This window comes from Lissotriton helveticus, chromosome 2_2, assembly GCF_964261635.1.
Source record: "Lissotriton helveticus chromosome 2_2, aLisHel1.1, whole genome shotgun sequence".
Classification (NCBI taxonomy): Eukaryota; Metazoa; Chordata; class Amphibia; order Caudata; family Salamandridae; genus Lissotriton; species Lissotriton helveticus.
The window spans coordinates 74,865,693-74,889,390 of NC_136060.1; the positions used below are offsets into that span (position 1 = coordinate 74,865,693).

The 23,698-nt window shown below is 48.2% G+C and overlaps 1 protein-coding gene across 6 annotated transcripts in view; it reads right to left on the reverse strand.

The window, feature by feature from the left end:
• PCM1 (pericentriolar material 1) overlaps window positions 1-23,698 on the reverse strand; it is a 1,361,399-nt gene that overhangs the window by 1,062,909 nt on the left and 274,792 nt on the right. For all 6 annotated transcript variants that reach the window (XM_078678108.1, XM_078678107.1, XM_078678103.1 and 3 more), the window contains one exon: window positions 12,325-12,504. In XM_078678108.1, coding sequence (XP_078534234.1) covers window positions 12,325-12,504 — 180 coding nt within the window. The remainder of the gene's footprint in view (window positions 1-12,324; window positions 12,505-23,698) is intronic.

Here is a 23,698-nt window from a genome sequence, read left to right on the forward strand (position 1 = left end):
TGCTTTTCCCGCAGTTGGCGAGCTAAGTGCCTGCCTACCTTATTACTTTGTATGTAGGAGAAATGTCGTAACTTAAGAAGGGTGTATTCTGACCTATTTAAGTAAATGGCCCTGAGTTTACCTCGGAGAGCGGTGAGCTGACGTTGTGTTTGTCTCGTGGGGTTCGTTTTATGGGAGTGTTCAGTAGAAGCCAACTCAGCCTCAAGGGCGCGCTGTTTGTTCAGGGCAGCATTAAGGGCAATACATTCACGTCGAAGAACAGTCTTTAGGGTGTCCCAGTTTAAATTCTGAAGACTTGTAGAAATCCGCGATAGCAGTACGTAGCTTAGTGCAGGATTCTTTATCCCGCACAAGAGAAGGTGGAGAGTACCACTTAACTGTAGCCGGGGCAGGCCCATGCCATTGCAAACTGAATATAGGCTGTGATCGGAAACCGAAATGGGAAAGATTTTAGCGTCCCGGAGGGTGCCCTGTAATGTCTGACTAATAAAAATGTAGTCCAAACGAGAGTACGTTCTGTGAACATGGGAGAAAAATGTGTAGGCCCGAGTCTGTAGGTAGAGTGTGCGGCAAGTGTCTAAGAGGCCTAGATCCCGAATGAGTTGTTGTGACTCCCCCGGTAAAGTACCCCTCATCTGCGAATGCGTGCTATCCAGGTCCTTTTGCCAGATTAGATTAAAGTCACCCAGAAGAATTAAAGGACCCTCCACAAAAACCAAAACCCTCCCCAACAGGTTGTGTAAGAAAGACGTTTAACCCGCACTGGGAGCGTATAGAGCAACAAAGATGCAGATCTTCCCTCTCAGATTCCCCTTAACCATGATCCAGCGGCCATGCTTATCGCCCTGAACCCCCGATGGTTCGAACTGAATCGCAGGTCGGAAGAGCAAGGCTACCCCTCTATGCTTCGTAGTAGCCGAGGACCAATAAATAAGTGGGAATTGTTTATGCTTAAGCCGCGCCTCCTCCGCCCTGGCTAGGTGGGTCTCCTGTAGGGCCACAACATCTAGCTGTTGATCTATGATGTATTTCCACACCTTAAGACACTTCTGCGGTGAATTCAGGCCCGTAACATTCCACGTAGCTATGGTAATGGGTGAAATGTCACTGATGGGGGAACGTCACTTTCTCTAAAACAAAAGGGACCCGACACACAACGGCCCTGACCCGCCCGTCTTTAAATACGAAAGGCTTCAGACCGTGATCCAAATCCGCACTAGTGTCTTTAAAGGTGTAGAAGCAAGGGTTAAAAAGCCGCCACCACCCCGCCCCCCCCCCCCCCCAAACAAACCCATGAAAACCCCCACAAACCCCATACAAAACTAGAACAAACGGAAGCACAAGAAGAAAACGAACTAAAGTCATGGTCCCCACAAAAGGCCAGAAAGGCCTCGGCACAACCATGGAGGACTTCGGGTTCGAGGACCCGGTCCACGCCTGCCCCCGCAGGCCAGTGAATCAGCAACTTAACGGCATTATGTTAAACAGCACATTAGGCACAAAGAAAATCCATAGTCCGATGCAACCAAAAACACAGCTGGGCGGAAAGATACATGCATTATACTACGTCAGGCACAGAGCAAAAGACTGACTCGCTCTGAGTGCCTAAGGTCCACATAGTCTCCAGGGAAAAACGATAGCAGGTCAAAAATAAGAGGCGGCCGCCTCAGTCTCACCCATGAAGATCAATGACAATGGAGGACCCCCTAACAAGGGAGGGGGACCAGAAGTCACCAATGCCGGGGCCACAGCGGGGCTAGAGGAAACAACGTTCCCGGCTCACCCGGTAGATGCAGGCCCCTACCGCACAGTCCAGTAAAGAGGTGCACAGGTGTCAATGAACAGGACAGACCGTGGATGAAGTGGGAACAGGTCCTCAGAGCTATATTCGGATACAACAGTCAGCGTTTCGAGCCCCGGGACCACGTATAGGGAGGCGTAGATCTCGCAGGAGCCGGGCCCGTCGATGTGCCCGGCGCCGAAATCTCTGTACCGGAGAAAATGCCGAGCAGCTCCTGAAGGTCCGTGACATGACGTCTCTTATTCTGGTATTCAAAGCTTAGAACGAAGGGGTAGGTCGAATCAATATCTGATTTTATCGTCCCGCAGTTTGGTGGTTATAGGTCGGAGAGTTTGTCTCCTGGCCAGCGTGGCAGGCGCAAAGTCTTGATAGATGTTGCAGGAAAAATTCAGAAACGTGACAGATGCTGCCTGCAGGATTGCCTCCTTGATTTTATAAGAGTGGAATTCGGCCAGGACGTTGCGTGGTCTCTTCTTCTCTCCTTGCTGTTGAGACCCCACTCGGTGTACTCTGTCGAGTTTGATCTTAAGAGACTGGGGGGACATGATCTCTGAGAAGAGGCCCACCACAAAAGCTTCTATATCAGGCCATTCCGCGCCTTCTTCCAGGTCTCTGATGCATAGGTTCTCCCGACGCGATCTATTTTTGAGGTCTTCCACCTTACGTTGAGACTGGAGGAGTTGTTCTTTAAGTGAATGGACATCATCCTGGAGTTCAACAGTGAGCTGTTACTGTTCTTGGTCATTGGCTTCCAGGTCCAAGAACCTCGTTCCGACGGAATCCACATCGCGTTGCCGAGATGAGAGGCGTTCTGATAGATCAGAGTGGAGCAGATAAATAGAGGACTTGATATCTTGACCGATATCCTTGTGTAGATCCGTTTTGAAGTCCTTGAACATTGCCAGGAGGTCTGCTTTAGTAAGGGCCCTCGCCGATGCACTCATGTCACCTCTCAGCGAGGCCCGCTTTTCAGCAGTTGAGAAAAAGTCCGATACCTTAGCAGTGGCCTTAGCTGTCGTTTCCTTCGGAGGCATAGAGTGGCGCCACTTAAAGTAGCGTTGGAGATAGATGAGTTTCAGGGCCCCAGCTGCCTGAGGGGGTCAGTCCCCACATCCGGACGGCCTTTCAAAGTAGTGCGCAGCGTAGCGGAGGTTAGTACTCGATGAAGGCGAAGGACCGCCCCACGGGTGCCCAGCAGAGACGCACATCGGAAGACAGGAGGGCCCAGGTCACTCCATAAGGGCCCACAAGGCCATGGGAAAACAGGGTATAAGATCACCGCTTTTCTGAAGGCACTAAACCCGCTGCCAATTGGGTGGGGGCCTAGCACATCCGGGCGCTGCGTCAGCAGGTAGGTGATCAGCGTTATGCCGCCCAATCCCCAAAGAGCAGGGCGAGGTGGTGGTGCAGAGCCTAGGGGACTCGTCTGTGTCAGCTCTCAGGAATCACAGGTCAGGAGCCCAGGTAGCAGAAGAGGCCTCCGAGTGCGGGGGAGGTGACCCATCCAGCATGCAACAGGCCCGGGGAAACGGAGATGTCATCAGGCAGGAACCAGTAACCAACAATTTAATCAGCTCCACAGGAGACCTACCGGAGCTGCAGACACTCCGGCCGAGGCAGCAGCATTTAAGAAGCAGGCAGGCATTCCCATAAGATCAAGTCAGATCTCCGAGCGTGCCGCCATTTCGCGCCGGAGGCATCGCCATGTTAGGGTCAGGCACCAACAGGAGACAGTCGGTAGAAGCACCAAGCTTTGTGCCCCCCTCCTCGATAGCGCCCCACTGCACCTGTGCCCAGATGGGCACCTCGAAAATAGCGCCGATACCTCTCCGACGGAGAGTCTGCCGCAGGGGGTGATGAGGCCCCGGCACCGACCGGGATCAGGCTGCCATTTTAGCTTTGGCCGCCGGAATGCGCCGCGGGCCAAGTCAGAGCTGCCGACCTCCGCAGCGTTCCGCAGGCAATCCTAGTGCCCTCAGCAGCTGGAGTTCATTTCGCGACGCCGCATCAGCCGAAAAGGAACGCGGGAGCAGCGCGTGGACCAGGAGCCGCAACATGTCAAAGGGTCAGTACCTGGAATTCCAGATTTCCGTAGGAACGCCTGGCTGAAGGTGTGATGCTAATTTCCCAACTCCCTTACACCACTGGACCAGATTTCTCTGACCCCAGAGATGAGGGGGAAAGGGGAAGTGGATGACAAACAAGAGAGACAGACACACTCGTGACTTCACTTCTTCTTCTTCAGGAAATGATAGTTCACCTGTAAGAGTTAACAGACCATTACTCCATTCTCACAGCATCTGAATTTAGACTAAATACACTTTTATTCTAACCCTCCTATTACCTGACTAGTGTGTGCTTTAGCCTCTCTCTGAATTGACTCAAAAGGCTGGGTAAGCATAGGAGCTGATTTTCTAGTGCTTGATCAAAGTCCTATGCATTGAAAATAAGGCTTCAATAACTGACGCTGTTGCTGAGTTCTCAAGGATTGAACTATTATCTCTAAGCAAGTTCCCAACTGGATTGACTGTGTTGCTGAAGATTAAGTTGGTAAGTAAAAATATATATATATATTTCCATCTACATACAGGAACCAGAACGTTGAATGAACAAACACTGCTGCCAAAATTCTCAGAGAATTTGGGAACTGAAAGTAATACGATTTTATTCCAGAAGGTGGCGCTCTAATACAAGTCTAAAAGTTTCTTGCGCCACATTCGAGGTTTGAACTGTACTAGAAATCGAATATCTTCCTCGGGCTTAATTCAAGTTCAAAAGTCAGATTGTTCTTACAGTACAGGTAATTAGACAGCGTTGAACCATTCGTGAATCTCACTGGAAAGACATCTCCAGAGCGCACCGGTACTTCAAGGAAAATTCTTACCGGAGTCAAAGTTGCTGGAGAAAGGGAATCGACTGAACAGGAAACGCTGAACAAACTGGTAGCGTTTCATGAGGGAAAAACTCAACGGAGGTTGAGAACAGCTGACGAATTCCAAACTGCTCCAAAGAAATTGCGGGGCGGACAGGGAATTACCGGAACAAGGTGACAGTGACTGAATATGGTAGGAAAAGGACCCAAAACTATTATTACCGCGATAAGCGGCTCAGAAGATAAGAGAGAGCACGGAGGCTACCGTCTCTCAGGGAATGACGGTTGAAGTGCGCAGCAGAACAGTTGCACGCGCATCAAGTATCTACATTCCGAACCAGATGGAATGACTAGAACGCTGACAGCTCAATTAATCTGTGGCATCAAAGGCGGCTGCCACCATCTTGCGTCTGAATTTTGCCACCAACAGCGTCCAATTTGCAGCTCTGCCAAAAAACTTAGTATTGTCCAGGAACAGCTGGGGAGGGACTTTACTTGTGTTAGAGACTAAGTCATGACCATTCCTGACAGTACCCCCCACCAAAACCCCCTCCCTAGGCTTCTGTGGATGAACTTTATGGAACTCTCTCACCAATCTGGGAGCATGAATGTTAGAACTGGGTTCCCAGGACCTTTCCTCCGGACCATAGCCTTTCCAATCTACCAAATAAAATACCTGACCTCTTTTAATCTTAGAGTCAAGAATTCTTTTAACTTCAAATTCTTCTGCTGATTGTACTTGGATGGGAGCTGGAGGAAGAACCTTGCGCAAATTGGGTGGATTCCTGCGGATTAATGAAACATGGAAAGTCGGATGAATTTTGAAGGTTTTAGGCAGGTCTACTCTGACACTCACTGGATTTATCATTCGCACCACTGGATAAGGTCCCACAAACTTTGGCTGAAACTTTCGATTACCTTTTAATCGCATATGGCGAGTGGAGACCCAAACTTGATCCCCAGGTGCAAAAACTGGTCCCTCCTTACGACTTTTATCAGCCTGCTTCTTGTACTCAGCTTTTGATTTAATCAACTTTGCTGAAGCTAACTGATAGGCCTGTTGCAATTTCTGAACTAAATCTCCAGCAGCTGGAACCTCAACTTCCACTTGACTCACCAACATGTTAGGATGTCTGCCATAATTTAAAAAGAAAGGAGAGAAACTAGTAGCAGAGTGGATTGAGTTATTGTACGCAAACTCTGCTGTACTAAGTAAAGACGGCCACTCCCCTGCTTGTTCCATCAAATAAATTCGAAGATACTGTTCAAGGTCTTGATTAACCCTCTCCGTCTGTCCATCAGTTTCTGGATGGTAACTGGTGGACAGACGAGAGTCCACTCCCAACCCTTTTAGGAAGGATCTCCAGAAACGAGACACGAACTGTGACCCTCGATCTGAAATGACCACTCTAGGAATTCCATGCAATTTTACCACATGTTGGACAAACAGAGTAGCTAACTGGGTGGCATTAGGAAGACCCTTCAAAGGAACAAAGTGACTCATCTTGGAAAATTGGTCAACCACAACCCAAATGACTGAATTTCCCTGACTAGTTGGCAACTCGACAATGAAATCCATCGACACGGTGTGCCAAGGATAAGGGGGAACAGGCAAAGGCATGAGAAGACCCTGTGGAGATTGTCTAAGACTTTTCCCTTTTAAACATTGTTCACAAGTGGCAACATACTGTCTCACCTGAGCTTCCATGCCCGGCCAATCAAAATTTCGCTTCAAGAGTTCCAAGGTCTTAGTTACTCCTCTGTGTCCAGCCAATGGTTGATCATGAAACATTCCAACAGTCTTTTCTTGTAATTCAACTCCAGGAACGAATGTCTTGCCTTGAACTGATGGTTTTCCATTCATTACTAACCGATCTGGCCCCTCAGACGCCCAATTCTCATATTCTTTTTTCTGAAATTCTTTTTTGATCTGTTCCTCCAAATCAGGGATCACCGAAGCTGCCACAATTCTTTCTTGAGGAATGATAAACTCTTCCGATCTATTCACTGACTTCGCAGCTGAGTCATCTTCAGAATTCAGACGAGAAAGTGCGTCTGCTTTTCCATTTTCAGCCCCAGGTTTGGAGGTTAAAACAAAATCAAAGTCGGCGAAGAAAAGAGACCACCTAAGCTGTCGAGGGGTCAGGGTGCGAGCTGATTTCAGGAACTGCAAATTTCGATGATCAGTAAATACTGTGACCACATGTCTGGCTCCCAGTAAGTAATGTCGCCATTCTTGAAATGCTTCTTTCACAGCTAATAATTCTCTGTCAGCAATGGAATAATTAATCTCAGCCGGAGATAATTTCCGGGAATGGTAAGCTACCGGATGGAGCTGTCCTGTCTTCCGGTGTCGCTGAGATAAAACTCCACCAATGGCCCAATTTGAAGCATCTGCTTCCACAAAAAATGGTTCTGTTGGATCTGGATGCTGTAGAATAGGTGCTGAAACAAAAGATTTCTTTAAAAACTGGAAGGCTTCCTCTGTCTCAGATTTCCACTCAAACTTTTCATTCTTTCTGAGCAATCGGGTGATTGGACTCACTTTTTCAGAGAAGTTTTGGATGAAACGTCGATAGAAATTGGCAAACCCCAAGAAACTTTGGATTTCTTTTACTGATTTTGGAGTGGGCCAATCTTGTATTGCTTTTAATTTTGAATCATCCATGTAAACTCCTTGAGGAGAAAGAATAAAACCCAAGAATTCAACTCGAGAAGAATGAAAAACACATTTTTCCAATTTGACAAAAAGTTGATTCTCCAATAAACATTTCAGGATGGCTCGTACATGGAGAACATGTTCATTCATATCCTTAGAAAAAATTAGGATATCGTCAATGTAGACAACAGCAAACCTATCCAGAAATTCCCGGAGGATATCATTCACAAAATGCTGGAAGGCAGCGGGTGCATTGCACAGTCCAAAAGGCATCACCTGGTATTCAAATAAACCAAATCGAGTTCGAAATGCCGTTTTCCACTCATCTCCTTCCGCCATCCGCACCAAGTGGTAGGCCCCTCTTAGATCCAATTTGGTGTAAATATGGGCATCTTTCACCTGATCCAGAAGCTCCGAAATGAGTGGTAACGGGTAGCGATTTTTCTTTGTAACCAGGTTTAATGCCCTATAGTCAATGCAAGTCCTTAAGCTCTTGTCCTTCTTGGGAATAAAGAAAAGAGGAGAGGAGACTGGAGACTGAGAAGGTCTAATAAAGCCATTAGCCAAATTCTGATCAAGGTACTCCTTTAAGTGCAAATTCTCCGATTCTGAGAGAGCATAGATCCGACTACATGGCAAAGACGCTCCAGGCTCTAACTCTATCTTACAATCATATTCCCGATGGGGAGGGAGTTTAAGAGCTTCTTTTTCATCAAAGACTGACTTTAAATCTTGGTATTCCTTCGGAATTTTTGGAATTTCCACTGTGCAAATCATCTGTGGCTGATTAGCTAAACAATAAGGGATTGTTGATTCACTCTCCTTAGGGATGGGATGAAAACAATGCTGAAGACAGTAATCTGAACTCAATTCAACAGTTCTCTTAGCCCAGTCAATCTTGGGATTGTGTTCAGTTAGCCAGGGTAACCCCAAAATCAATTGAAATTGCGGGGCATCAATTAAATTGAAACTGATGTAACTACAATGTTCTCCTGGACCCAGAATGGTGATCACTTCTGTATCGAAAGATATTGGACCTGAGGATAGCGGAGTTCCATCTACTGCACGCACAGGTTCTGGTTTGGGTTTCTTCACAAACTGGATACTCAAACTCCGGGCAAATGCAAGATCACAGAAATTTCCTGTGGCTCCAGAATCAATCATGATGGCCACAGTGGCCTGTTCCGATTTTCCAAATGATATCTGACATGAGAGAATAAGATGAGGAGCAGAAAATTGCAATGTATTAGCCAAACTTTGCTGATTGGGAGTTGTCTTAGAATTCGCTTCCACCAGAGCAACTCCTTCTACTGGTGGAGCTTGTCTTTTACCCACGACGCAGTCTTAGGCCGCCTAGGACACTCTCTCAAAAAATGACCGGAACCACCACAATACATACACAGTTTTCCAACTCGCCTCTTCTCTCTTTCTTCTTTACTCAGCGGTCCTCGAACGGTACCAATTTGCATCGGTTCTTCTGTGATTGCTTCTTCCTTTGTCTTTCCAACTTCAGTACGCATTCGGTCAAACCTTGGAGGAATCGGTCGAACTTCTTTTCTTCGTTCAGAACGTCTTTCTGATTGTCTTTGATCAATTTGAAGAACCAAATCTATTAATTCCGAAACATCTGTGGGTCTTTTAGGGATCTGAGCCAACCCATCCTTTAATTCGTCCCTCAGACCTCGATAGAAAATGGCTGCTCTTTTAGTCTCTGGCCATTTTGTCTCCACAATTAATTTATTATACTGAGCAAGATAAGCCACCAACTCTCTGTTTCCTTGCTTTAGATCCAAAAGCTCATTATCTGTTGTCTGAGAAATTGCTCGTCGATCAAAAATTCGCAAAAATTCAGTTTTGAAATTTTCAAAATTGTATAACACTGGATCATTGGTGGACACCAAAGGCATGGACCACGCCGCAGCATCGCCACTCAGATAAGACAGCATGAACGCCACTTTTGATTGGTCTTCTTTAAAAATTATCGGTTTGCACAAATAATGCAATGAGCATTGTGTAACAAATACCTGTGCCTTGTTTGGGTCACCCAGAAATCTTTCAGGAGGGGCTAATGGAATTGTCGGGGACATAGCATGCACTACCTGAGTTGTAAGTTCTGAGGAAGAAGGAGAAGGGCTAAATGTTTGAGACCTCTGACCCCCAAAATTTGGGCTGGGACTAATTGTAAGTTCATTTAGCCGCTGACGAAGATAACTAGTCTCCTGATTGGATTTTTTAACCTCTTCTCTAGTCTCACTCAACTGTTTTTGTAATCCTTCCAAAATGGAACCCAGAGCCTTCAAATCTAAACCTTCAGCCATGACGCCCAGACGGAAGGCAACTGCGGGCACTTCAATCTGACAAAGGGTCAGTACCTGGAATTCCAGATTTCCGTAGGAACGCCTGGCTGAAGGTGTGATGCTAATTTCCCAACTCCCTTACACCACTGGACCAGATTTCTCTGACCCCAGAGATGAGGGGGAAAGGGGAAGTGGATGACAAACAAGAGAGACAGACACACTCGTGACTTCACTTCTTCTTCTTCAGGAAATGATAGTTCACCTGTAAGAGTTAACAGACCATTACTCCATTCTCACAGCATCTGAATTTAGACTAAATACACTTTTATTCTAACCCTCCTATTACCTGACTAGTGTGTGCTTTAGCCTCTCTCTGAATTGACTCAAAAGGCTGGGTAAGCATAGGAGCTGATTTTCTAGTGCTTGATCAAAGTCCTATGCATTGAAAATAAGGCTTCAATAACTGACGCTGTTGCTGAGTTCTCAAGGATTGAACTATTATCTCTAAGCAAGTTCCCAACTGGATTGACTGTGTTGCTGAAGATTAAGTTGGTAAGTAAAAATATATATATATATTTCCATCTACATACAGGAACCAGAACGTTGAATGAACAAACACTGCTGCCAAAATTCTCAGAGAATTTGGGAACTGAAAGTAATACGATTTTATTCCAGAAGGTGGCGCTCTAATACAAGTCTAAAAGTTTCTTGCGCCACATTCGAGGTTTGAACTGTACTAGAAATCGAATATCTTCCTCGGGCTTAATTCAAGTTCAAAAGTCAGATTGTTCTTACAGTACAGGTAATTAGACAGCGTTGAACCATTCGTGAATCTCACTGGAAAGACATCTCCAGAGCGCACCGGTACTTCAAGGAAAATTCTTACCGGAGTCAAAGTTGCTGGAGAAAGGGAATCGACTGAACAGGAAACGCTGAACAAACTGGTAGCGTTTCATGAGGGAAAAACTCAACGGAGGTTGAGAACAGCTGACGAATTCCAAACTGCTCCAAAGAAATTGCGGGGCGGACAGGGAATTACCGGCACAAGGTGACAGTGACTGAATATGGTAGGAAAAGGACCCAAAACTATTATTACCGCGATAAGCGGCTCAGAAGATAAGAGAGAGCACGGAGGCTACCGTCTCTCAGGGAATGACGGTTGAAGTGCGCAGCAGAACAGTTGCACGCGCATCAAGTATCTACATTCCGAACCAGATGGAATGACTAGAACGCTGACAGCTCAATTAATCTGTGGCATCAGAGGCGGCTGCCACCATCTTGCGTCTGAATTTTGCCACCAACAGCGTCCAATTTGCAGCTCTGCCAAAAAACTTAGTATTGTCCAGGAACAGCTGGGGAGGGACTTTACTTGTGTTAGAGACTAAGTCATGACCATTCCTGACACAACAGTCTATGTCTGTTCAGCCATCTTGCCCGGCCATGGTCCCTTGTTTTAACAGATTTAATTTAAAGTGCTTTAATTGAAAAGGGTTGTTGGCCTGGTACTGTATTTAATTCCAACGAATACAGGCTCTTGGCTAGTGGAACAAGAAGTGCAGAACAGACTCCACATGAATTCTTAAGACACTCTTGTTTTAAAATATCTGGAACTATCTCCCAATTGGACCCCGATGGATGAGCAAAATAATCCTGACTTAGCTAAGCTTAGCAAATGAATTACTAAGTCATGCAGATGCATAATGAAAGGATGTAGGTCGTTTCATCCAATCAGAAGCACATACACAGAGGCACAAGCACACAGTTATATATAGGCACAGACTCATACAAACATGGGCAAGAATAGACTAAGAAGCACATTTTGAGGCAGAGACAGTATTCTTTTAACAAGGTGCATCACTGACTTTTCAGACACGTTTCACAGTAGCCAGCTTTTAAAAAGGATCTTTTCTATGTCTTCCCCTGTGGGAAGACTAGCATCAAAGCAGTGGCAGAGAGTGCAGGATGGACACAGCCAGCCTCATAGTATAGTGATGGTAGGACTGCCCAGGTGGCGCACCGTTCCACAGTGTGACTTAGATACTGCTGCTTCAGGTCGGCAAGCCATACCGAGAAAAGCAGATTCCCTCCATATGCAGAGAAACGGAATAGCTTTTAACAGATTTTATACATGCTGGCCTTAACATCCTCCAGTTGATCAGGAAAACCCTTCTGAACCTGGCAGTTCCCACCGAGATATAGACAGCTGCACTGAGCTGCTCCTCACAATCATAGAGATGCCCTCTTCATGTGCAGGACACTGATGGTGCAAGCTTCAAAAAAGGTTGCACCTTCGTCCACGAGCACCTACAGAAGCTTGAAGGAGTAAACACAACACAGTACAAATCTTTCTAACACTTCAGCAGAAAAATGGCTAAAGGGGACTGACCAAAGCCCCTTTCTATATCTATGTGTTTTATGATGTATTTTTTATGACATGACTCAGATGGGAATGCTACAGCTATCTCTAGTCCACACCCGAGAAGGATCTAATGCATATCATGTAGGTCAATAGCTTTAACAAAATGTACAGTGCACTATTCAGACTATTAGGTTCTGTGAAATAAAAGCAAAACAAATGGAGGCAGGATGCGTTATATTATGTAGCATTAGGTAATTATGTAACTGTCACTGGAGAGTTTAACTGGATCTAACATGCAAAGGCTAGTATTCTAAAAACCTTATCAGATCACTTTACCTTATGTTCATTATAGGCTGAGGAGTTTCCTGCTCAGATTCATATTCAGACTCCTCAGTTTCATCATTCTCATTATTATTGTTCTCATTAACCGCATCCGTCATCATGTCAGAAGTTTGTTCATAGTAGTGCACTAACTCACGCAGCTCGTTTAATCTTTTCCTTACTTCTTTTAATTTCCTTAAAGCAAATTCAATAAAACCACATATCAAAAAGGTGATGCTACAATTCATATGATGTTGCAGTAAGAATTTGAAAGGCTTCGTGTTTTCAGTTATATTTATCTTGTTTGCACTCAAAAAATAAAATGCTCTTAATATGGTAATCAATATTTAAACTCCATTTTCATTGATAGAATGTGCGACTAATGATTAATTAGTTCATTCGGCAAAATACTATTTGCTAACAAACAGATGCATCGTTACAAATGCTGTCGGTATTTACTTTTAACATAGGAAAAATACATATTGTAATAAAACAAGAAAGGCTGGGAAGATACCCATCACTCCGTGTATTTTAGACCATGAGTAACTGAGCACTTTAGATTTAAGAGACAACATACAATAAAAAGGCTGATCATGAATAGAGCTTTCAGAAAAGAAAATCAGCTGTTACTAATGTATACCAGCTGAACAAGTTAATTACCTTCAGTAATGCGCTTTCTGGTGGATATTCTATCTAACGAAAGAATCCTCAATTGTGAATATCTCCAGCCACCAGGCTGGACCCAGAAAACTCATAAATGAGTGCTCCTGTGAGTCTGTCTGTGGCACTGCGCGACTTAGCATAGACTGACTCAACACAGAGCCACCACCCATGCTTGCAGACATGTCAGTGTGTTTTTTATACACATGTAACGCACACTCAGAAGCGGACACCACCAGCAATAACTACCAGCGAATTGGAAGAACCAGGTAGCAGATAAGTAAAATTGGGACCTTTTCCGATGGAGACGATTTCACAGTACAAGGAGAAGGGAGACCGGTGGGAAAACGGAGTTAGAGTATACATTGAAAAGTAACTTGTCCTTTCTTTGGATAACCACAGATTCATCACCTTGTGAATAGATACCAAAGCAGTACTTACCAAGGTAATGGATCTGTGGACTGGCTCAGATCAAAAAGTACAGTAGTACCTAACAGGGGAAATAACCTTCCCGCCTGACTGTCCTGTTGAGATAGTGTTTTGGGAACGTGTGCACTGATGTCAAGTAACAGTCTGACGCATATCTAGGACAAGCCAATGCAGTGGTAGCAGCCTGAGCTCTGGCTAAATAAGCCCTAAGACATTCTGCAGGTTGCTACTTAGCCAATGTGCACAAGATATTAATTCAGAGAACTATCCATTCGGAAATAGCACAGTTTATGCAGCGCCATGTCCTTCTTTGCACCAGAGATCCCCACAATAAAATTATTGTCCCTCCCGATGTTCCTAGGTGCAATCGATATAACAACTCAGTGTTCTACTGGGGTCAAGGATATAAAGTCTCTTTCGAAAGATGAAGCAGAGCAAAGAAGGTCAGAAGAGTGATGGCTTGCATGATGTGGAAAGGCATCACCCCCTTTGATAGGAACGCTGCTAGAGTCTGTAACACAAGTTTGCCTGGAAAACAGGATAACAAATAACCTCCAACAGTGGCCACTGCAAGTCCTAGCTGGGCTAAAGGCAAAACAAACAATGCATCACAGAATTCGGCCTGCAATAAATCCGTCTGGAGGACATCACACCAAGCCACAAACTTACCTCGGCATACACAGAGTTTGTGGAAGAGTGCCTTGCTGCAAGGATGATATCCACAACTTCAGTAGGAAGATCAAAGGAGATTAGTTTTCGCTCCTCAATCTCCATGCAAAAAGGTGCATGTCTCACAGGTCCGGATGCAAGACCCTGTTGTGCTTCTGCAACAGATCTTCCCGAAGTGGCAGTCTGATCGGAGGACAGATGCTCAAAGAGCAGAAGTTCCGGGTACTACACTTTCCTGGCCCAATGCGGAGCTATTAGAACAGCTTGGGCCTGGTCATTCCTGATCTTTAGAACTCTGGGCAGGAGAGGTAGTGGCAGAAAGGCATTCAGGAGCTCAGAGCCTCACATGCAAAATGAATCTCTGAGAGAGGGTCTTCTTGGGAAATACACCAAGCAAAAACCTGGACACTGCATGTTTAACGGTGGCAAATAAATAAAAATCAAGGCAAGGACCTCAACGTGTCTGTAAGATGCCCTGTGCCACTTCCGGCGACAGCTGTCATTTGAGATGTTTAGGGTATATTTGGCTGAGTTTGCCCGCCCTGGCATTGAAATATCCTACCAGGTTGTGAATCACCACAGAAATGCTATGATGGTTCAGACAGTTTGAGCAGAGCAAAGAATCCTGGCACAGAACCCGGGACTCCACCTGGCAGTGCTTGTTATAGTACCAACTGGCGGTGGTGTTGTCTGTGAGGACCTGCAACAGCCTCCTTTTGATAGTGGGCAGGAAGGCCTTCAAGGCCAACCAAATCACTCACAAATCTAGTAAACTGATGTAGATGTGAGTCTCTGCTAGAGACCAAAGTCCGTTGATCTCATCACCCAGATGGCTTCCCCAACCCAGTAGTCATGTGTCCTTCACTACCAGTCATTCTTGAATGGGGTAGGAAGAGGGGTCTGCCGCTGGTCTAACTGCGATCAAGCAACCACCACTTCAGATCTTTTGCAGTCTCCTCCAATATTTGGATGGAATCCAATAGGTTTCTCGTGATGTTGGATCCACTGAAACTTCATTTCCCATGGCAAAACTTGCATGTGGACCTGGCGTGATCGGCGAAAGAGATTGTGAGACGACGTCCCGGCAACCCCAACTGGAACACAGCCCTTCCCCGTACCTACCTCCTTCGCTGCCACCGGGACTGTATCCCCGACACCGGAACGCCATCACCAGGACAAGACTCAAAGCTCCAGCCATAACCCGGAGAAACCGCCCTTCTTTTTCCCACAGGGACCAACCAGAACACCGGGTCTGACGGACTCAAATCCCGCCGACGGCGGAAGCCCCGCCCCTAAGGCAGCGACAGAACAGGATAAAACGGCGAACCAGGAAGTGAACGTCGTCGGAGATTCGTGGCAGGACCCTCGGACTGGAGGTGGCTGAAGGAGAAGAAGCTGGAGACGGAGAGCAGACGGGCGAAGCAGACGTGTGGACCGAGGAGTGGTGGTGTCCACTGGAGGTGGCTGAAGAGCGGCCGTAACTCACCTGGAGAGTTACGGCGGACCACGTGAGTGCCTTAATCCTTCCTATTCACTGCTCGCTAGGAGTCCCTGTAAAATCCCTGTACATATCTCCCCATCTCTTTAGAGTCACGTCCCCTGCACTGTAATATATCTGTATAGCACCCCCCTGCACACCCGGCCATTCCCTTCACGTTCCGACTGAGCACCCTTTCTTCGTACCTACCTGTGTTCCTACCTCCCGATTCCTCCCTTCCCTCACTGTCTCTTTCCATCCCTTCCACCACACACCCCGGGTGACGGTGAACGGTACAGAGTGTCCTGAGACCAGGAGAGGACTAACGGTCCCTTGTTTTCTCTTTTGCTTCCTACCCTCCGTGGATCCTCCACTTCACCAGAGCCGCCTTTGGAACACCCGGAGCCGGCGAGCTGCATTCAAGACCCGGAGCAGATCCCGTACCTCGAAGCCTACTTTGTTTTACCTGTGTCTCACTCTGTGACTATCTGCAAATAAACAGCCAGTATAGCACACTATATACGGCCTCCTCGCCTGCTTTTCCGGCCCGCTGCACACCCTTCCTCACATCTGGTGTCAGAAGTGGGATCAGCTGGAGGCATGGAGGCCGTTGTCAGAAAGATGGCGGAATCCCAGGAACAGTTCAGTAAACTTATGGAGCAGTTCCTAAAGACCGCCGAGGACGACAGGGGACAGCTTCACGACGTCCTGAAGGGACAAGGGACAGTCCACGAGCAATCCATGGAGAAGCTAACAACGGCCTTGGGTCAACAGAGACCACTAGCTTCCCTCCCTTCTGTGGTATTACAGAAGTACGTCCCGGGAGAAGACCCGGACTACTTCTTCACGAACTTCGAACGTCTTGCCCAAACAGCCAATTGGCCAGTGGACCGTTGGGGTCAGTATCTGGGTCCCCTTCTCACGGGCGACCTTCAAGCCGCCTATCAACAGGCCAACATACAGGGGACCACCCCGTATGTGGATATCAAGCGGTGCATATTGGAACGTCTTGGGATTGACGATGACACCTACAGACTAAAACTACGACAGGCAAAAGAGAGGCCCCAAGAGAATCCAAGGGCCCTCTCCTTTCGGATTAGGGATCTTGCAAACAGATGGCTCCGGCCCGAGACCTCCACAAAGGAGAACATCCTTGAAAAGATATACTTGGAACAGTTCCTGAACTCCTTGCATCCGGCCACCCAGCGTTGGGTGAGGCAACACTCCGGACTCACCCTAGAAACGGCCATTGAGATAGCTTCAGCCTTTAGTCGAGCACAGGAACTCCAACGGGGCAAGGAGGAGCATCCACACCGGGGCCCGACTGCTGCGCAGTCTCGTCCTCTCCGACCCGTACCAAGTCGAAGACCAGAACCTACACCCCTGTTTCCTTCACCGGTCCTATTCCGACCCCCTAATCCGGGACCCCAGTTCTATGCGTGCGGTGGGTTCGGACACATCGCCCGGATGTGCCCGCAGAAGGAAGAGCCGATGGAGGTCGGCCTTGTAAGAAACTATCTCTGCAACCCTCCAGGGGCCGCGCCACCAGCATTCCACTGTCCGGTTTCCATCGACGGTCAACCACTGATGGCCCTTGCCGACAGCGGCTGCCGTCAAAGTGTCCTGAGGCCTCAAGACCTGGCGCATCCAGTCAGTCCTACGGGAATGGTGGCCATCCAATGTGTCCATGGGGACACCAAACATTACCCCACTACCCAGGTACGGGTCCAGCATCGGCACGACCCCGGAACTTCCCTCACTTTTGGTCTTGTGCCCGCTCTCCCCGAACAAGCCATTCTAGGGAGCGATTATCCGGGACTGCCTATGCTTCTCCAGGACACCTCTGACTCCCTGACACAGTGGTGGAAGGACGCTCCTTACCAAGGACAGAACCATCCAGTGACGGAACCCAAACCCCACAAGACTAAAAGCCAGAAGAGAAAAGAGAAGAAAGAGTTTGTCAGCGCTTTCCCCGCGTTTACTGAGGACCACCCGTGGCAGACTGACAGGGAGTTCAGAGCCGCCCAACAGGAGGATCCCCTTCTTCAGGAAGCATGGGGAAGAGCCCTCGATCACAAAGACCCCCTACAAGTAGGTCTCTATTTTTTTTTTTAAAACGGGTTGCTATACAGAAAAGGGGGGCCACAACAAAACGCACAGCTACTTGTCCCCGGTCCCTTCCAGGACAATTCCTCTTCCTGGCCCACAGCCACCTGCTGGGGGGTCATTTCGGGGACGAGAAAACCAGTCAAGCCATCCTGGAGAAGTTCTATTGGCCCGGGGTGTATCAAAGGATCAAATCCTATTGTCGCGAATGCATCGTATGTCAGAAAAACAGCCGACATAGACCCCCCAGAGTACCTTTGCAACCCCTCCCTCTCATAGACGTCCCCTTCAGCCGAATAGGGATGGACATCATAGGACCCCTCTTGCCCTCCCGTAGCGGGTGTCGCTATGCCTTAGTCGTAGTGGACTATGCCACCCGCTTTCCAGAGGCCATACCCCTACGCCAACCCACTACCCAAACGATAGCTAAAGCACTGATCTCCCTATTCTCTCGGGTAGGGTTTCCCCGGGAAATCCTGACCGATCAGGGAACTCCTTTTGTTTCTGCCTTGATGAAACGTGTATGCGCTGAACTCGGCATAAAACAAATCAGAACTTCGGCCTATCATCCTCAAACGGATGGATTGGTGGAGCGTTACAACGCCACCCTAAAGCAGACCCTAAAAAAACTCTTGGGCCTGGAAGCAAGAAGGTGGGAGGACATGCTACCTTTGGCCCTCTTTGCCATCCGCTGCAAAACCCAGAGTAGCACAGGCTTCTCTCCGTACGAGTTACTGTACGGACGTCCCCCTCGTACCCTGCTAGACATGGCACAGGAGGCCTGGGAAGCCGAACCGGATCGTACGCGTCCGATCCCCGAATACCTTGAGAATCTGAAAACCCACCTGTCCATGATCCGGGACATAGTTAGACAGAATCTGGAGAACGCTCAGGACAGCCAAAAGAAGCAGTACGACAAGGGCACCAAATCCCGCGTCTTTGCTGTCAACGATTTGGTACTCCTCATGATGCCCTCGTCCGACCAGAAGCTTCTTGGGCAGTGGCAAGGGCCGTACACTATCCTCCGGCAGGTGACCCCGGTTACCTATGAGGTAGAAATAGACCCTACACGTGGAACCTCCCAGATATATCACGTAAATCTGTTAAAAAAATGGGAAGGACCCCGTCCAGTTCTGTATGGAAACCCCAACCCCCTTCCTTTCTCTTTTGACTCCTGTCTTGACCCTGACCTGACCTCCGTACAAACCCAGGAGATACGAGAAGCCCTGGAACCACTTAAAGGGGTCTTCTCCTCTTCTCCTGGCCGAACCAGCATCACAGAGCATGCAATAGAAACGGAACCAGGGAAAGTAGTCCGCTTGAGGCCCTACCGTCTCCCCGAGGCCCGTCGGGCGGTTATACGACAAGAGATAGCTGCCATGCAGAAGATGGGAATCATAGAACCCTCAGTCAGTGAATGGAATTCCCCTATCGTCCTTGTACCAAAACCAGACGGGTCCGTCCGTTTTTGCATAGACTTCCGGGAGGTCAACAAGGTCTCTACCTTCGACAGCTACCCCCTGCCCAGGGTCGATGAAATGATTGAGAGGATAGGAAAGGCAAAGTATATCTCGACCCTGGATCTATGCAAGGGGTATTGGCAAATACCTCTCAGGGAACAAGACAAAAAGAAGACTGCCTTTTCCACCCCTGAGGGGTTATACCAGTTTTTAGTCATGCCCTTTGGTCTTCACGGCGCCCCCGCCACATTTCAGCGTGCTATGAACCACGTCCTGCGACCCCATTCACAGTATGCCGGCGCCTATTTAGATGATATCGTCATCTTCAGCGACAGCTGGCCCCAACACTTGCAGCATCTATTTGACGTTGTCTCCTCCCTAGGCTCCTTTGGGTTCGCCATTAACCCCGCCAAAACCACCCTTGCGGCGAAGACAGTAAAATACCTGGGCTTTCTTCTGGGGGATGGCTTGATAAGACCCCAGGAAAGTAAAACAGTGGCAATTCGGTCCCTTCCCTTCCCCCAAACAAAAAAAGACCTTCGAGCCTTTTTAGGGCTTCTCGGGTACTATCGACGGTTCGTGCCTAACTTTTCCCAGAGAGCAGCCGCCCTGACGGATCTGCTAAAAAAATCAAGCCGAACCGACGAGAAGTTAAGAAACCCCTCTCCCGAAGCATGGCTGGCCTTCACGGACTTAAAAGAAGCCTTGACCTCGAGTCCTGTCTTGGTTCCACCCGACTACTCCCTACCCTTTATCCTACAAACGGATGCCTCCGATCATGGGTTAGGGGCAGTACTGTCCCAGACCGATGCCCTGGGTAACGAACGGCCCATCCTCTATGTAAGCCGCAAGCTGTTTCCCCGTGAAAAACACTACGCTGTGGTGGAAAAGGAAGCCCTAGCCATCAAATGGGCTGTGGACAATCTGCGATATTATCTGGAGGGCAGGGACTTTTTCCTCTACACCGACCACGCCCCTTTGGAGTGGATGGCCCGGAACAAAGGGCAGAACGACCGGGTCCTCCGATGGTTTCTATCCCTACAGCCCTTCCACTTCAAAACCAAACATCGGAAAGGATCCGATCAGGGCAATGCGGATTTCCTTTCGAGATACCCTTCTTCACCCTCCAGTACAAGAAGGACAGCTAGGGAAAGGGGATGTGAGACGACGTCCCGGCAACCCCAACTGGAACACAGCCCTTCCCCGAACCTACCTCCTTCGCTGCCACCGGGACTGTATCCCCGACACCGGAACGCCATCACCAGGACAAGACTCAAAGCTCCAGCCATAACCCGGAGAAACCCGCCCTTCTTTTTCCCACAGGGACCAACCAGAACACCGGGTCTGACGGACTCAAATCCCACGGACGGCGGAAGCCCCGCCCCTAAGGCAGCGACAGAACAGGATAAAACGGCGATCCAGGAAGTGAACGTCGTCGGAGATTCGTGGCAGGACCCTCGGACTGGAGGTGGTGAAGGAGAAGAAGCTGGAGACGGAGAGCAGACGGGCGAAGCAGACGTGTGGACCGAGGAGTGGTGGTGTCCACTGGAGGTGGCTGAAGAGCGGCCGTAACTCACCTGGAGAGTTACGGCGGACCACGTGAGTGCCTTAATCCTTCCTATTCACTGCTCGCTAGGAGTCCCTGTAAAATCCCTGTACATATCTCCCCATCTCTTTAGAGTCACGTCCCCTGCACTGTAATATATCTGTATAGCACCCCCCTGCACAACCGGCCATTCCCTTCACGTTCCGACTGAGCACCCTTTCTTCGTACCTACCTGTGTTCCTACCTTCCCATTCCTCCCTTCCCTCACTGTCTCTTTCCATCCCTTCCACCACACACCCCGGGTGACGGTGAACGGTACAGAGTGTCCTGAGACCAGGAGAGGACTAACGGTCCCTTGTTTTCTCTTTTGCTTCCTACCCTCCGTGGATCCTCCACTTCACCGGAGCCGCCTTTGGAACACCCGGAGCCGGCGAGCTGCATTCAAGACCCGGAGCGGATCCCGTACCTCGAAGCCTACTTTGTTTTACCTGTGTCTCACTCTGTGACTATCTGCAAATAAACAGCCAGTATAGCACACTATATACGGCCTCCTCGCCTGCTTTTCCGGCCCGCTGCACACCCTTCCTCACAGAGATGCAGAAGGCAATCTGGCCAAGAAGATTCAGAGAGGTAGTCACTGAGACCCATAACAGAGGTTTCAACATGGAGATCATAGCCCTAGTGACTTGGACTTGGTCTAGAGAAATGACTTGAAAGTGTACAATGCCCAAGATGGCTCCAACGAAAGTGAACCTTTGCGAAGGAGCAGAGTGTGATTTTGGCAGGTTGGCTGAAAACTCCAATGAGGTGAAGCGGTTTTCAATTGTCTGGAGGTGGTGTGCGATAGACTTAGGCAAGACTGCCTTCAACAGGCAGTTATCAAGGTAGGGGGAAGACTGGTGTTCCCAACCTCCGCAGATGGGCAGCGACCACCACCATCATCTTTTTGAACAGCCAAGAGGCACTGGTAAGGCCTAAAGGGACAGGGCAAACGAGTGCTTGTGGGTCACCATGAACAACAGGTATCCCCTGTAGCCCTGCATGACAGGAAAGCATCCTACTAGTCCAATGCTACCTTCCCGTGTTTAGGATTGAGTGCAGATAGACCTGCACTAGGGTTAGCATTGTGAATTGTTCTGTGCAGGCATGCATTGAGAGGTTAAGAAAGTAGGACAGGGCAGAGGCCTTCAGCACAGGAATAACAACCAGTTCTCACTTTCAACACCAGTACTATCTCTCTATGGCTCCTTTGTCAAAAGACGCTTACACCTCCTGCCGTATGACACTTAAGAAGATACTCCAAAATGCAGTGTGGGCTGAGGGTGGCAGATGCGGTCGATCAAAAAGGAATGGCAGGGTGTAGCCCTGGTGTACGAGTTACTTACCTTCTGTAACAATGTCTCTTTTAGAGGCACGTTCCCTGGTAAAACATCAACTCGATATTTTCTTATTACTCACCTCTGACAAACCTGATATCCTATTAATTACTGAAACATGGTTAACCCAGGTTTCATTGCCCGACATCTTAGCAGCCCTCCCCTCAGACTACTACATTCTGTCGGCCAACCGTCCATCAGGAAAACTGGGTGGCAGGGTGGCAGCAATAATTCATAAAAATCAAAAGTTCAGTACCTTAGCTTCCCATACCCTTCCGGAGGTCGAGAATTTAGTCATCAAACTCGACACGGACACAGGATCTCTGGCACTTGTACCTATTTATCGTCCCCCGCAAGCTATGCCCACTTTTCCTATCGCCCTGGTGGAGCAGATGGCCGCCCTAGTGGTAAACCATGCTTAGGCTCTCCTAATTGGAGACCTGAACTACTGGTTTAACGATGCCTTGGGTGGCCCCCATGCGGTCGAACTCTCTGAATCTGAACATGGCCCAGCATGTATACTTCCCCACACACGAAAAGGGACATACTCTTGCCTAAGTCTGGTCCCATAATCTCACACTCTCGTCGCCCACAATTGCACCATGCATATGGTCAGACCACCATTTGATCCAGTATGAAGTTGTGAAGAACTCCCGAACCCTAGACCAGGCGTAGGAAGATAAGAAGCCATACCTGTAGCCGTGTTTGTTATTTTTTCCCCTTTCCTTATCCCCAAAGCGCTCCCTTTCATAGCAGTGTTGTTTTCACTCTGTGGGAGTTTGCGCATGGGGAATCGAGAGGCTACGCAACAAGTCATAGTTCCCGCTGGCCAAAATTTCTAGGTTAGCGGCATTTTCATTCTTGAGCAGCTGACATATCCCGACAGATTGTCAAGCCCAAGACTGATACCCAGCCTGGACGATGGTCACCAACGCAGTTTTGATCTCCCTCCTGGAGAGCCTTTCGTCTCTTCAGCAGGAGGTGCAATCTGCTCGATTAGAGAATCAAGACTTACGAAAGGAGATGGGAACATTACGTAGAGAGGTAGCGGGCATATCCAGAAAAAGCAAGGGGTCGGATTCTTATATTAAGGAATGGACTCTTCCCCCTGCTGTGCATACTATGCATACAACACCTCCTGACACTACACAGGGGGCTGGGTTATTTGCTACTGCGGCTGTACCCTCTCCACCTACTGACTCTACACCTACGGTTCATTTAATACAGAACACCGGAATCCCTTTGGCACCTCCCGAACGTTTCTACGGGATCCAAGAAAATGTTAAACATTTTTAAATCAATGTAGATTACATTTCTTGTGTAAACCTGCTGTCTTCCAGGACGAAGCCGCGAAAACAGCCTTTATGATGTCATACATGGGAGGGAATGAAGCTAGCTGGACCATACCATTATTGGAACAAAACGACCCCGTGTTGCACAAACTTACAGACTTTTGTTTTGAAATGAGGAAACTGTTTGATCGGAAATCACACATGCTGACCTTGGATCGGGAACTGATAACCCTCAAACAAGGGTCTCAGGATTTATTGACCTACATAACCATGTTTAACCGATCGGGAGAGGAAGATGGCGGCGGGTTGACGCCGGCTGTGAGAGCTCTGTTCCTGATCGGGAGATGTCTGGCGGTATCGGAGTATTTGCGCCC